The sequence below is a fragment of the Chiloscyllium plagiosum genome, unplaced genomic scaffold (assembly GCF_037043375.1).
Source record: "Chiloscyllium plagiosum isolate Xiang-an unplaced genomic scaffold, Cpla_swu_hap1 HiC_scaffold_33, whole genome shotgun sequence".
NCBI lineage: Eukaryota > Metazoa > Chordata > Chondrichthyes > Orectolobiformes > Hemiscylliidae > Chiloscyllium > Chiloscyllium plagiosum.
Genome location: NW_028270171.1, coordinates 7127236 through 7140764, shown reverse-complemented (window position 1 = coordinate 7140764; position 13529 = coordinate 7127236). Strand labels below are relative to the sequence as shown.

At 43.6% G+C, this 13529-nt stretch overlaps 1 protein-coding gene across 1 annotated transcript; it reads left to right on the top strand.

Annotated features, from left to right (window-relative positions):
- The first annotated feature begins 10048 nt into the window (after window positions 1–10048).
- LOC122564760 (ferritin heavy chain A-like) lies at window positions 10049–12957 on the top strand. Its single transcript, XM_087978085.1, has 4 exons — window positions 10049–10150; window positions 11716–11862; window positions 12406–12531; window positions 12797–12957. The coding sequence occupies exons 1-4, from the start codon at window positions 10049–10051 to the stop codon at window positions 12950–12952; spliced, it is 531 nt and encodes a 176-aa protein (XP_087834211.1). The 3' UTR covers window positions 12953–12957.
- The last annotated feature ends 572 nt before the right edge of the window (window positions 12958–13529 follow it).

Sequence of the window (13529 nt, the reverse complement as noted above, 5' to 3'; positions counted from 1 at the left end):
GATCACACAGCACTGTCCCTTGATGTGAAGGGCAGTGCTTGTCACTGGCCATCCGGGTGTTTTCCTATCTTCCTGGTGGTGGAAATTGAATAAAGATTCGTGCACTTTGTAACTTTCACTGTGTCTCACACCTGCACACACACACCATGGGTGCTGGGGAAAAAAATAAACACTACCGCACTTAGGTGGTAGTGTGGGGGTTTAAAGAAAAAAAAACAAAAAAAACAGGAGTGGGGGATAAAATAAGCACTACCGCACTTAGGTGGTAGTGTGGGGGTTTAAAAAAAAAAAAAAATACCGTGGAACACGACTGCCTGCCCCTCTTCCGCGGATACGTTAGGGCCCGGGTGTCCTTGGAGAAGGAGCACGCGGTGTCGAACAACACCCTGGAGTTGTTCAGGGAGAGGTGGGCGCCGCAGGGAGTGGAGTGCATCATTTCTCCCTCCAATTCTATTTTGATTTAGTCCCTACCCTCCCCTTCACTGTTTTGATCACACAGCACTGTCCCTTGATGTGAAGGGCAGTGCTTGTCACTGGCCACCCGGGTGTTTTCCTATCTTCCTGGTGGTGGAAATTGAATAAAGATTCGTGCACTTTGTAACTTTCACTGTGTCTCACACCTGCACACACACACCATGGGTGCTGGGGAAAAAAATAAACACTACCGCACTTAGGTGGTAGTGTGGGGGTTTAAAGAAAAAAAAAACCAAAAAAAACAGGAGTGGGGGATAAAATAAGCACTACCGCACTTAGGTGGTAGTGTGGGGGTAAAAAAAAAAACACAGTCCAGAAAGGGCAGTAAAAAAAAAAAATCAAAGCAACAAGATTACTTCTCAAGTTCATGAATTCTCCAAAAAAAAACAGGAGTGTCAGACCACCCGAAAAAAAAAAAAATACCGTGGAACACGACTGCCTGCCCCTCTTCCGCGGATACGTTAGGGCCTGGGTGTCCTTGGAGAAGGAGCACGCGGTGTCGAACAACACCCTGGAGTTGTTCAGGGAGAGGTGGGCGCCGCAGGGAGTGGAGTGCATCATTTCTCCCTCCAATTCTATTTTGATTTAGTCCCTACCCTCCCCTTCACTGTTTTGATCACACAGCATTGCCCTTTGATGTGAAGGGCAGTGTTTGTCACTGGCCACCCGGGTGTTTTCCTATCTTCCTGGTGGTGGAAATTGAATAAAGATTCGTGCACTTTGTGTCTTTCACTGTGTCTCACACCTGCACACACACACCATGGGTGCTGGGGATAAAATAAGCACTACCGCACTTAGGCGGTAGTGTGGGGGTTAAAAGAAAAAAAAATTAAACAGGAGTGTACTGTTTTGTTTAAAAAAAAAGAAAAAGATAAAAAAAGAAAAAAGAAAAAAAAAATTAACAGAGGAGTAGGTGGGAGGGGCGGGGGCTTGCTGGGTCTGTATTGTCTGCACAAGAAGAAAAAAAAGAAAAATACCGTGGAACACGACTGCCTGCCCCTCTTCCGCGGATACGTTAGGGCCCGGGTGTCCTTGGAGAAGGAGCACGCAGTGTCGAACAACACCCTGGAGTTGTTCAGGGAGAGGTGGGCGCCGCAGGGTGTGGAGTGCATCATTTCTCCCTCCAATTCTATTTTGATTTAGTCCCTACCCTCCCCTTCACTGTTTTGATCACACAGCATTGCCCTTTGATGTGAAGGGCAGTGTTTGTCACTGGCCACCCGGGTGTTTTCCTATCTTCCTGGTGGTGGAAATTGAATAAAAATTTGTGCACTTTGTGTCTTTCACTGTGTCTCACACCTGCACACACACACCATGGGTGCTGGGGATAAAATAAGCACTACCGCACTTAGGTGGTAGTGTGGGGGTTAAAAAGAAAAGAAAAAAAAAAAAAGAGGAGTGTTCCCCAGTGGAGGGCTCTCTACGGGGGAGTCCTCCCCCTTTCTCTCGGGGATCTGGGGTGGAGGGTGCTGCACGCAGCAGTCCCCTGCAACCGCAGATTGCGGTGGTTCACGGACTCCCAGCCCAACTGCTTGTTCTGTGGCGCTGTCGAGTCCGTGGACCACGTATATATTGGGTGTGGGCGTTTGCACTCCCTTTTTGATTTCCTTAAAAACCTTCTCCTCTGTTTTTGGCTGCACTTCAGTCCCACGCTCCTGATCTTTGGGCACCCGGTACGGAGGAAGGAGGGCAGGTCTGAAGATCTCCTCGTGGGTCTGCTCCTGGGCCTGGCCAAACTGGCCATCAACAGATCCAGGCAGCGGGCCGTGGAGGGGGTCGTTAGGGCCGACTGCCTGCCCCTCTTCCGCGGTTATGTTAGAGCCCGGGTGTCCTTGGAGAAGGAGCACGCGGTGTCCACCAACACCCTGGAGTTGTTCAGGGAGAGGTGGGCGCCGCAGGGAGTGGAGTGCATCATTTCTCCCTCCAACTCTATTTTGATTTAGTCCCTACCCTCCCCTTCACTGTTTTGATCACACAGCACTGCCCTTTGATGTGAAGGGCAGTGTTTGTCACTGGCCACCCGGGTGTTTTCCTATCTTCCTGGTGGTGGAATTTGAATAAAGATTGGTGCACTTTGTGTCTTCCACTGTGTCTCACACCTGCACACACACACCATGGGTGCTGGGGAAAAAAAATAAGCACTACCGCAGTACAAAAAAAAATAATACTGTGGAACTTACGTTAGAGCCGGGTGTCCTTGGAGAAGGAGCACTCGGTGTCGACCAACATCCTGGAGTTGTTCAGGGAGAGGTGGGCGCCGCAGGGAGTGGAGGGCATCATTTCTCCCTCCAACTCTATTTTGATTTAGTCCCTACCCCCCCCTTCACTGTTTTTGATCACACAGCACTGCCCTTTGACGTGACGGGCAGTGTTTGTCACTGGCCACCCGGGTGTTTTCCTATCTTCCTGGTGGTGGAATTTGAATAAAGATTCGTGCACTTTGTGTCTTTCACTGTGTCTCACACCTGCACACACACACCATGGGTGCTGGGGAAAATTAAGCACTACCGCAGTTAGGTGGTAGTCTGGGGGTTAAATTAAAAAAAAATAAACTGGAGTGTTCTCAGCTGTGTTGCCAGCCCCCACTCAGTTTCAACCTTGGTATGAGACTGATGAGTAAAAAAAAAACCGTGGAACTACAACTTTCAATTTAATAAAAACATATTACTTTTGCTGGGGCAGCTTCTCATAACTTGGTCATGTTTGTTACTTGTGAGGAGTTGAGAAGCTGACACAATACTCAAAGTAATGAAGCTATCTTGAATTCAACTTGAATTTGCAAACCAGGTATTGGACAGAGAAATGGAAATGTGAGACTGAGAGGGCGCGAACGTGACTGTACCCAGTGTCGCCCACAGACTCATTCCACATTGGCTGCAGTGGGGTTAGGGACAGGCTCAATGGAGCAGCTGGTCCTTTCCTGCCCATCTGTGTTGTTTGTTTGATGAGTCCTTTTCCATTGACTTTCAATGTGGCTGAGGAACGTTTTCTAATTGACCTGTTCAGACATTTTATTGTATACATCTGGAGCAGATGAGCCTTGAGCCTGTGCCTCCTATCTCTAATGTCAGGACACTACCACTGTACTACAAAAGCTTCTTTGTGGTCACAAAGGATCATGTGCAAACTGATAGGCATCACGTAATCACTCAGTTTCCAAGAGAAATGTTGATTGAGACATGTATTTACTGTGACTGGGGGAAAATAATCGGCCTTATCCACAAGAACTCGGAATTCAGTATTTACCTTTAGGGATAGTGATGAGAATTGCCATTTTGTGTTGGAGGATTTTGATAGTAACCTCCTTGTAAGATGCAAAATTAATACTAATTTCCTTGGCCTTCACAGCATTTCTTAAGCAAGTTCCTGAAGTAAATGGTTAAACATTGGATAGTCCCAGTTGTAAAAAAGATGAAAGCATTGACAGCATGAAGGAAAATGGTGATCCTGTAGAGTGGAGGACAAATGAATTCTATTGGGCATGTAATGTGTGATAAGACTCCATGTAAACATTCCAGCTTGCTATACTGGGTTTTGTTAATTGAGAGAACAACTCTGTAAAATGAGTTAACTTTTAATTCCCCTTCAAAGCTACTGCTTGAGATAGAGTTGGGCGTTTAAAAGAAACAACTTTACAATCAACTTTCAACACAAATTTCCACTTGGCTCTCTCAAGAATAAAATGTCCCAATCAAGGAAGCTTAATAGAACACTGGCCTCTAATCTTCTTGATAAAAGGTTGTTATACAAAATCCTGATTATACCCCCCTCCCTTGGAGCAGTGAGCAGATCTGGGTATCATAACTTGAATAGATTGACATTGGAGGAGAGTAGTGTAGGCTTACAAGAATGGCACCTGAATTTCAGGTGCTGATTTACTGAAGGGAGATTATACAATCTCTCCTTGCTTTCTCTAGTATTTACATGGGGTGGGTGATAATCTGAAGTCAGATCACAGGAAAGAGACAAAACAAATTATTTCAATTTGTAATCTCTGGGTTGGTGATTCTTGAACAAGTACTATAATCTAGAACAAGGGATATAGTCTGAGAATTAGTACCACTGTTCAGTAGAGTGGTTAGGAAACACTTCTACATCAAGTGAAGCTGGAGGTTTCGTAAACTCTTCCAAAGATGTTTTGTTAATTTTGGATTTCTTGTTAAAAAGAAACCATGTAAGAGATATGGAGCTAGGCCATAGATCAGCTTGAAGTGGTAGACTAGGCTCAAATGACTGCATGGGCCTATACCTGTTCCTGTAAAGAACTCCAAGCCCCAGGTGATTCTGTAAACTACTCTGCACAGCAGATCATGAATATTATGATATTATAATCATTCAGAGGGATCCACCATTCTATGAAGGGTCACAACCTGAAACATTAGCCAATTTCTCTAGATGCTGTTAGCCCAGCTTGTAGAGCTATGTCTGTTTGTACTGTGAGGGTATGTCACTTGAGCACTATTCTTTCAATAGAATGTTAAGACTCCTGGCTTCACTAGGTCAATTTCTCATTGACCCGAGGAGAATGTTCAGCAGCTTGTACTCAAGCAGCTAATGCTTCCTAAACCCACTACCAACTAAGACTGGAATCTGTCTCATGCCCTCTAGGAGAAAGGCACTACACAAATTCAAGCTGGTGAATTGCAATTGGATTAAGTGTAACCTCCTGTAATGCAATTAAGCAAACTAGGATTGTTATGTCATAACCACATCTTGATCTGTGTTCACTTAAAGTGAATGTCTTCACTTTGGTGTTTAAAGTGAGAATTAGCAGCCATTGAAAAACCAATTCCAGTCTTTGAAAGTTTTATTGAGTTAGTGATCAGAACACTTGGAGCCCTGCTCTCAGCTCTACATCTCAGCACATGTTTTAACTTCTAGAAAACATGAAGCTCACTCCCTGCAAAGTGTTCACTCTCCCCCAGGGTGAGCCTGTCAAACAGGTACTCTCCCAGGCCATTCTCAGGGGCTCCCAGTCTCTTCAGGTTGGTGATGTGATCTCCCAGCTTCTTGATCTTCACTTGCTCATCCAAGTAGTGCCTCTCCAGGAAGTCAAAGCTGGAAAACAAAAAAGTTGTGAATCAGGCCAAACCCTCACCTTGTCAAGGAGGCAGCAGAGACCCTAACTCATTTTAAAAGCAATGTGAGGTGTTGTTCTAGATGTAATTCAATTGGTCAAATACTAGTCTAGAAGCGAAAGACTGGATAGTTAAAATACAGTGAGGAAGTAGTTAGAAACTAACTCTTGGAAGCTAGATTTAGTTACTAAATAGTTACAGCCCATAAAACCCTTGGAAAGAAATTCAGTAAAATTCTCATCAATTCTAGCAGCAGAAACAAGCCCAGATTAGCTGTAAAATAAAAACAGCTTCCACATCCAGCTTAAAGGCCCGAGCAGTAACTGGTCCTGAAAAACCAAACTAAAACCTAGTTCAATGGGAGCTCAACCCCATCAATTCAGGCAGCTTTTTGTTTAACGTAGAACTTTACTTTGAGCACCTTCTCCTTTCATAGAAGGAGAAACAATACAGTGCAGAACAGGCCATTTATGTTGCACCAACCTGTGAACTATTCTCAGCGCACCCCCCTACACTATCCCAAAGTCATCCATGTGCTTATCTAAGGATTGTTTAAATCTCCCTGATGTGGCAGAGTTGACTACCTTAGCAGGTAGGGCATTCTATGCCCTTACCACTGTCTGCATAAAGAACTTGCCTCTGATGTTGTCTTAAATTTATCACCCCTCAATTTGAGGTTATGCCCCCTTGTACAAGCTGGCATCATCCTAGGAAAAGTATTTCACTATCTACCCCATCTAATCCTCTGATCATCTTGTATGTCTCTATCATTAAGGACAGACTGCTGAGCAAATCAGGACAACACTAACATCCATGTATTGTCTGAACTGACAGAAGCTGAAAGAACTGCAGATGCTTAAAAAAGCAGCAAAAATTCAGAACATTCACTGGAACCCAATACATTAATACAGCTTTCTCTTCAGATGCTGCCAGGCCTGAGTTCCCACTTGTGTTTTCTCTGTTTAAAAAAAACCAAGTTTCCAGAACAGCCTTTAAAATGGCAAGAGTTTGAACACTGATGGTATTGATGGTTAAAGGCTAACTTTAGTCAAGAGACTAAGACATTGAAAACATCCTGTACAACAGGTTCTTCGAATCAGAGATCAGGACAACTGTTCCCTCCCATCCCTTCAGGGGAATGGTGCATTGGGGAATTCCATGCTCAAAGGATCTCAGATTGTGAAGTGTGTGTATCACAAAATTTACTTACAAGCTCATTAAAACATTGCCAACTCACATGAGGAGAGTTTGTGCAGACTCTGGTTCACATCCTTCTCCATCTGCAGAGCTCTCTGCTCTGGCTTCTGGAGCAAGGGGAGAGGCAGATGCTTCAAATAGATTGAACAAACATGTTGAGAAACAGGGGCACAAGACAAAGCCATGTCACCAGGAATCATGGTTAAACATCACAACAACAGGTTTAATTGGAAGCACACTAGCTTTCAGAGTGACGCTCCATCAGGTGGTAGTGGAGGGCTCAATCCTAACAGAATTTATAGCAAAATATTTAGTGATGTAACTGAAATTATACATTGAAAAGTTGATTGCCTGTTAAACCTCATCTGTTAGAGGAGTGATAGTTGTGATTTACATAAGTGAAGCTTTTTTTAAAAAGAGTTGCATTCTTGGGTTAGCTGTTAACAATGGTGATAGCTAGACAATGTTGAAGGTGTTGGCCCTTGTGTTCTGTCTATGCCATGTTTAGATAGATTCTAATCAAAGAGAGATAACAGTTTTGCATAAATTCATGCAGATTTGAGCTCAGTTCTACATGAATGCATGCAGTTTGAGCAAAGTAAAATGTAGCCCTGCAAGTACAAACTTGTCCCACAAAATATATGTGTGCATGTGGGTCTTTGTCTGTGTGTCTCAGTCTGGGTTGGGGGTTGAGAGTGAGAGAAAGTGTGTAGTGAGTGCAGAGTGTCTTAAGTCTGTGAGGGGGTGCATGTGGGAGTGTGTCTGTAAGGGTGTGTATATGTCCATGTGTATAGGAGTGCCTGAGAGAGAGTGTGTAGGAGTATCTGTGAGTGAGTATATTGCAATGGTACAGATACCTCCCCCACAGACATTTTGTGGGGTGAATTTGTACTTGCAGGGTTACATTGTACTTTGCTTAAAAACTGCATGCATTCATGTAGAACTGAGCTCAAAAACTGCATGAATTTATGTAAAACTCCATTATCTCACTTAAGATTAGAATCAATCTAAACATCATAGCATAGACAGATAACAAGAGGCTAACACCTTCAACATATTGAAGAGCTATCACCATTGTTATCTCTCTTTGAGGGGGATGCAGGTTTCAAATTGATTAATATGTAAATTCCAGAATTTATTTCAAGTCACAGTCCTGAGACAACTTAGACAACTTTTATCAGTATTTTATAAAAGTGACATCGCAGCTCAGACAATGTATTAAAGGTGTGAGGTTCGAATCTGTCTGTAACCCAACCTTGAGTCAGACTGGTTCTATTTCCAAAGCAGGAATTTATAAAATGTCCTCATATTGTCATCTTATTAGTTGACTGGATGAATCCAAAGGGACATTTCACTACAGTCCCACACTGGTCTTCGCCATTTGATACAGGGAAAAGCTGCAGGACTTCCCCATAGTTCAGCTTCTAGTCTTGGCCACCTCCTGACCCAGGCACAGCAGAATTGTGGGGACCGGTTAGCCCAGCTGCCTCGGTTCCATTCTGCAGCTTTGGCTGTGCTGAACTGTCCCTGATCATGGGCCATACAATACATTGAACACTTGGGATTCCTGTGATTAATGTGCACAGCACAGACTGGACAGCAGGCTGGCAAAAGGGAGGGAAATCATCCTTTGATAGCTCTTTAATGCTGGTTTAATTACTAATGTGTCATGTTTCTATTGTTCATCACCCACTAAAAAGTCGGCACTTCGTGGAATCTGATTGCAGCTTGAACATGGGGAGGGGTGACGTAGTGGTTATATCACTGGGCCAGAGCCAGTCTACAACAAGGAGGCTTTGGGCAATTATTTGTTTGAATTAATGTGCAGCAGTGTGGGGATAAAAAGAGGAGATTGGCATCAGGTGATGTTTAGCTCGAGAGGCTGAAAGGCCTAATCCTGCTCCCAGTTCTTACATTCTGACGTTCAAATAGTCAGGATGGGAGTATATCTGGCTGGGCCATCTGAAGTTACCCTTGAGACGTTGGTGGTGATCTGTCTCCTTGAACCATTGTAGACCCTGTGCTACAGCCACAATGCTGTTGGGGAAGGGGTTACAGGATTTTGACCTGGTGACAATGTTAAAATGGGAATAAAACAATAAAGAAAAGGAGCCTTACCATCAGTAAATGCTGAAAGACGGTCACTCCTACTATCTAATGCTGTAGAGTTGGTTGCATCCATTTATCCATTCTCTGGGATCAATAAAACTCTCCATTATCTCACATGTCTAAACTGTTACTATAAACTGAATAAACTATCTTAAAACTACTTACAAATCCTCAACAGCTGACCTTAGGTATCTGTAATCCCCAAATCCAAAATCTTACAAATGTATAGATCCCACTGAGACTGTCAAATGTTGCTGGGGATGTCACTTCTCAGGTATCACCTCAGCAAGGACAATCGACCAAAACCCCAAAAAGAGAAGGGTGAGATGTTGCCCCACTATCTGTGTCAAAGGATAATTGGGGATCTCTGATAGTGGGACATTGAAACTCCCTGTTACAAATGGAGGCTCCCTACTGTGGGAGAGCAGCTGAGTGTGTGGGTGACACTGGATTTGGTCACATTCACTGCCTCTCATTCACACATTCCCATTTCTCTGTCCAGTGGCCGGTTGGCAAAGTCCCACAGAATGACTTAATTTGTACTGTATCAGCTTCACAGCTCCTCACACGCAACAAACATGACCAGGTTCTGAAACACTATTTCAGCAAAAGTTACAAGTTATCATTAACAACAAGAACAGAGATTGCTGGAGAAACTCAGCAGGTCTGGCAGCATCTGTGGAGAGAGAAACAAAATTAACGTTTCAAGTCCAGTGCTCCTTCTTCAGATAATCTGTTTTGACGAAGGGTCAGCGGACTTGAAAGATTAACTCTGTTTCTCTCTTCACAAATGCTGCCAGACCTTCTGAGTTTCTCCAGCAATCTCTGTTTTTGTTTCCAGCAGCTGCAGTTCCTTATTTCATTTTAGTGGTTATCACTAAGTTCAAACAAGGAGGTTAAACAATGAGACACCTTTGATTTGAAACAAGAACCCAAGAGCAGTGACATCATTGAGAAAAAGCCCCTCAATCTGTTTCTATTCCAAAACTCTGATTGGCTTGAGCTGATATCCTTATTCATTGGTGCCTGGATGCATGAGTGATTCCTGATTGGCTGTCCTGATTGTCAATCACTGGTGACATCATTCCCTGGTTGGGTGCAGGGTGTCCCAGGAGGATAAATGCAAGAGCTTGTGGAAGAGAGGCTCAGTTCTAGAGTTGTCTGGGTGATAGTGAGTAGGAATAGTGAAGATGGCCTCCCAAGTGTGTCAGAACTACCACAAGGACTGTGAGGATGCTGTTAATAAGCAGATCAACCTGGAGCTCTATTCCTCCTATGTTTACCTCTCCATGGTGAGCCTGGTGTTCCTAAAAGTTTGAGTTTAGTAAACTGTACTTAAACTGTCTTTTTGTTGGGAGGTTGTGTTTGACTGAATCTTCAAATAGTCAGTATTTAAGAGTATGTGCTAAGTGAATAGACTTTGTTATAACAGCCTTTCCATGTTGAATATGGAAGTTACTCAATGATATCTGATATAGTTCTAGAATACTTTGCTAGAGCAAGTGGGACTTCTGGCTTAGTTATGTAATAACCCTTTTTTTTTCTGAAGTTGATTCAAAAAAAAATATCTAAAATGAGCTTTAAATCATCTGCCTGAGTTTGCAAATCCAGTGTATGAAGCTGGTCACATCCTTGTGGCAAGTTTACTTGGGCTGACTGAGCAGTGTAAGGTTTTAGTCAATTCTTATACAATCCCAAAGTGAAATACCAAGAATCCTGCTGACTCAAGATATCTTATTCCTGCTTAATTGGTTTAAGGCTAAATTGCTTAAACCCATTTTGGTTAGCACAGTTCAGGTATGCTTATATCCCTCAAGATGTCCTAATCCACTTGAGTGGAGGTGATGGCCTAATGGTGTTATTGCTGAATTGTTAATCCAGAGACCCAGGTGATGTTTTGGGGGCTTGAGTTCAATTCCTACTAAGGCAAATGATTGAATTCCAATTCAATCAAGAGTCGATCATGAATCAGTTGTTGTAAAACTCCTGTCTGTTCCCTAATCTCCCTCCTAAGGAAGGAAACTGCCATCCTCTCCTTGTCTGGCCTACCTGTGATTCCAGAACCACAGCAATGTGCTTGACTCCTAACTGCCCTCTGGGTCATCAAGGATGGGCAATAAAGGCTGGTCTAGTCAGTGATTCTCTCCACGCATGAGTTGCTGTCTTGTGCAGCCATATTCCATATTGGGCTGGCATGGTGGCTCAGTGGTAAGTGCTGTTGTTTCCCAGTGCCAGGGACCTGGGTTCAATTCCAGCCTTGGCAACTGTCTGTGGGGAGTCTGCATGTTCTCCCTGTGTCTCTGTGGGTTTTCCTCTGGGTGGCCTGGTTTCCTCTCTCAATCCAAAGGTTTGTAGGTTAGGTTGAATTGGCCATGCTAAATTGCCCATGGTATTCAGGGATGTGTAGGTTAGCTGCATTAGTCAGGGGTAAATGTAGAGTAACAGGAGCCTGGGTGGGTTGCCCTTTGGAGGGTTGGTGTGGACCTGTTGGGCCAAAAGGCCAATTTTCACACTGTAGGGATTTTATTCTGAGATATGGTATGAGCTCCAATGTCTGCACAGCAAGGATTGTTGGACAGAATAATCTGTTTGGTTGGTTTTTTGGATTCAATGGAGTAAATATCTAGAATAGAGTAGAGCCTCTTCTTGAAATGCTTCCCCCACTGCCTGCAGATAGACTTAGTGTCTTCATTCTGACTGATGGCGATGCAGATGTGGAATGTCAGATTGTGGTTTCAAACCCTACATAATGGGGAAGGGATAGTTGTACACACTTTCATGCATTTTGCATTCACTCTTTCAGATCAAGCATAGCAAGAAGGAAATTAAGTCTTGATTATTTAACTTCTCTCCCCAGTCCTCTTACTTTGACCGGGATGATGTTGCCCTGCGTCACTTTGCTGAGTTCTTCAAGGAGCAGTCCCATGAGGAACGGGAACACGCTGAGAAACTGATGGCATTCCAGAATAAACGTGGAGGCCGAGTCCTCCTGCAGGATGTCAAGGTTAGAGTTTTGTTTTGTAATTGAAATTTTTACAAAGGTTTATTGCTTATCCTGTGAAGACTAAATTCTCCATCCATGGGGATTAACAGCTAAAATTGAGCCTTGGTGTAAAGGGAGGACAAGTGTGTAGGATTTAGTTATAATGGTGATCTTTTGTCCACTGCCTTGGCTCAGATGATTTGATCAAGAATATGGATGCACTAGTTTTTTGACTAAAACCAACTGTGGTATCGTAAAGATAAGGCTGTGCTTAGTGTTTAACTGAGTATGCAGTCTTGAACGTGGAACAAAGGTTTGGTGTCCAGTAACCTTCAATGCCAGTCACATTACACTGGTCCTCCCATTTGAGGAACACTGAGTGATGTCTGCTCTTAAACTAACATATCATCCATGGACTGACCATTCACTCATCCACTGTCATTCCTTGGTGACTTTAACATGCCAATTGTCCCTATACCTCCAGAATAACCCCACACAGCCCAAAATCCAAACATTTGGGCACTCTACATCCAAGTATCACACTTGATCACTTTTTAATTTCAGAAACCACAGCAGGATGAGTGGGGCAATGGTCTGGAGGCAATGCAGAGAGCTCTGCAGATGGAGAAGGATGTGAACCAGAGTCTGCTGGATCTGCACAAACTCTCCTCTGGCCACACGGACCCTCATGTGAGTTTTTAATGTATTTATGTCTGGGCTCTTGTCTTAAATGAATAAGACACTTGACCCTTTAGCCTCTGATTTCTATCTAAATTGTAGTGAGCGCAGTATGGGAGTGGACCACGCTTCTGGTGTTGCCAACATCTGAGCACTTTCTAGAGACTCTCTAGCAATCTGTCACTTAACTGTCCATTCCCCATATTGATGGGAATACCATTCTTGGTGAAAAGTATATTTGATCTTGATGTAATCCGTTTTCCTCTTTGCTTTCCAGCTGTGTGACTTCCTGGAGAGGCACTACTTGGATGAGCAAGTGAAGATGATCAAGAAGCTGGGAGATCACATCACCAACCTGAAGAGACTGGGAGCCCCTGAGAATGGCCTGGGAGAGTACCTGTTTGACAGGCTCACCCTGGGGGAGAGCGACTGAACGGACTGTAGGGAGCAATACTTTGTTGTTTTTCTCTCTGAATGAGATCTACAGAATCTGAAGCTGTAGAAGTAGCTCACTGTCCTGGGCTTGATTATGGAATGTACCAACTGTAAATAAACTGCTCATTGTTGGATTGATTTTTGCTGACTAGTAGGTCAAACTGTGTATATAGGTTTGTGCTGTGACTTGCTATCAGAGGATCTCTTGATCCAGATCAGTAATTAAATCCAAACCAATTTACTTCATCTGACACCAAATATGTGGTGTGGGTATAAGGTCAAGTACAGAGCTGAGTTTATGGAGTAAATGTTTTCTCCATTACAGTGGGAGACTGGCACAACCAGATTCTGATCTTCAAGAGGAGTTTTACAAACGTCTTCCTAAGTAGACAAGTACAAGGGCCAGTGCCATTGGCAATAACTGTGCTAACACTATCCAACCGTCACCAGTTAGATTACAACTTCAGTTGTTTTGGTTTTTCAAATCCACAACCAACTTCCCCACTCCTTGCATCCTCCATTAGAGCAAGTTTCAGAGTAAGTTCTCTCTGAAATCACAACTGTATTAAACTTGC

Excerpts from the sequence above, each read along its gene's own strand:
- LOC122564760 (XM_087978085.1), top strand. The coding sequence starts at position 10,049 with ATGGCCTCCCAAGTGTGTCAGAACTACCACAAGGACTGTGAGGATGCT. Across the intron at positions 10,151-11,715 it reads CCTATGTTTACCTCTCCATG|TCCTCTTACTTTGACCGGGA; the intron begins GTGAGCCTGGTG and ends TTCTCTCCCCAG. Across the intron at positions 11,863-12,405 it reads TCCTCCTGCAGGATGTCAAG|AAACCACAGCAGGATGAGTG; the intron begins GTTAGAGTTTTG and ends TTTTAATTTCAG.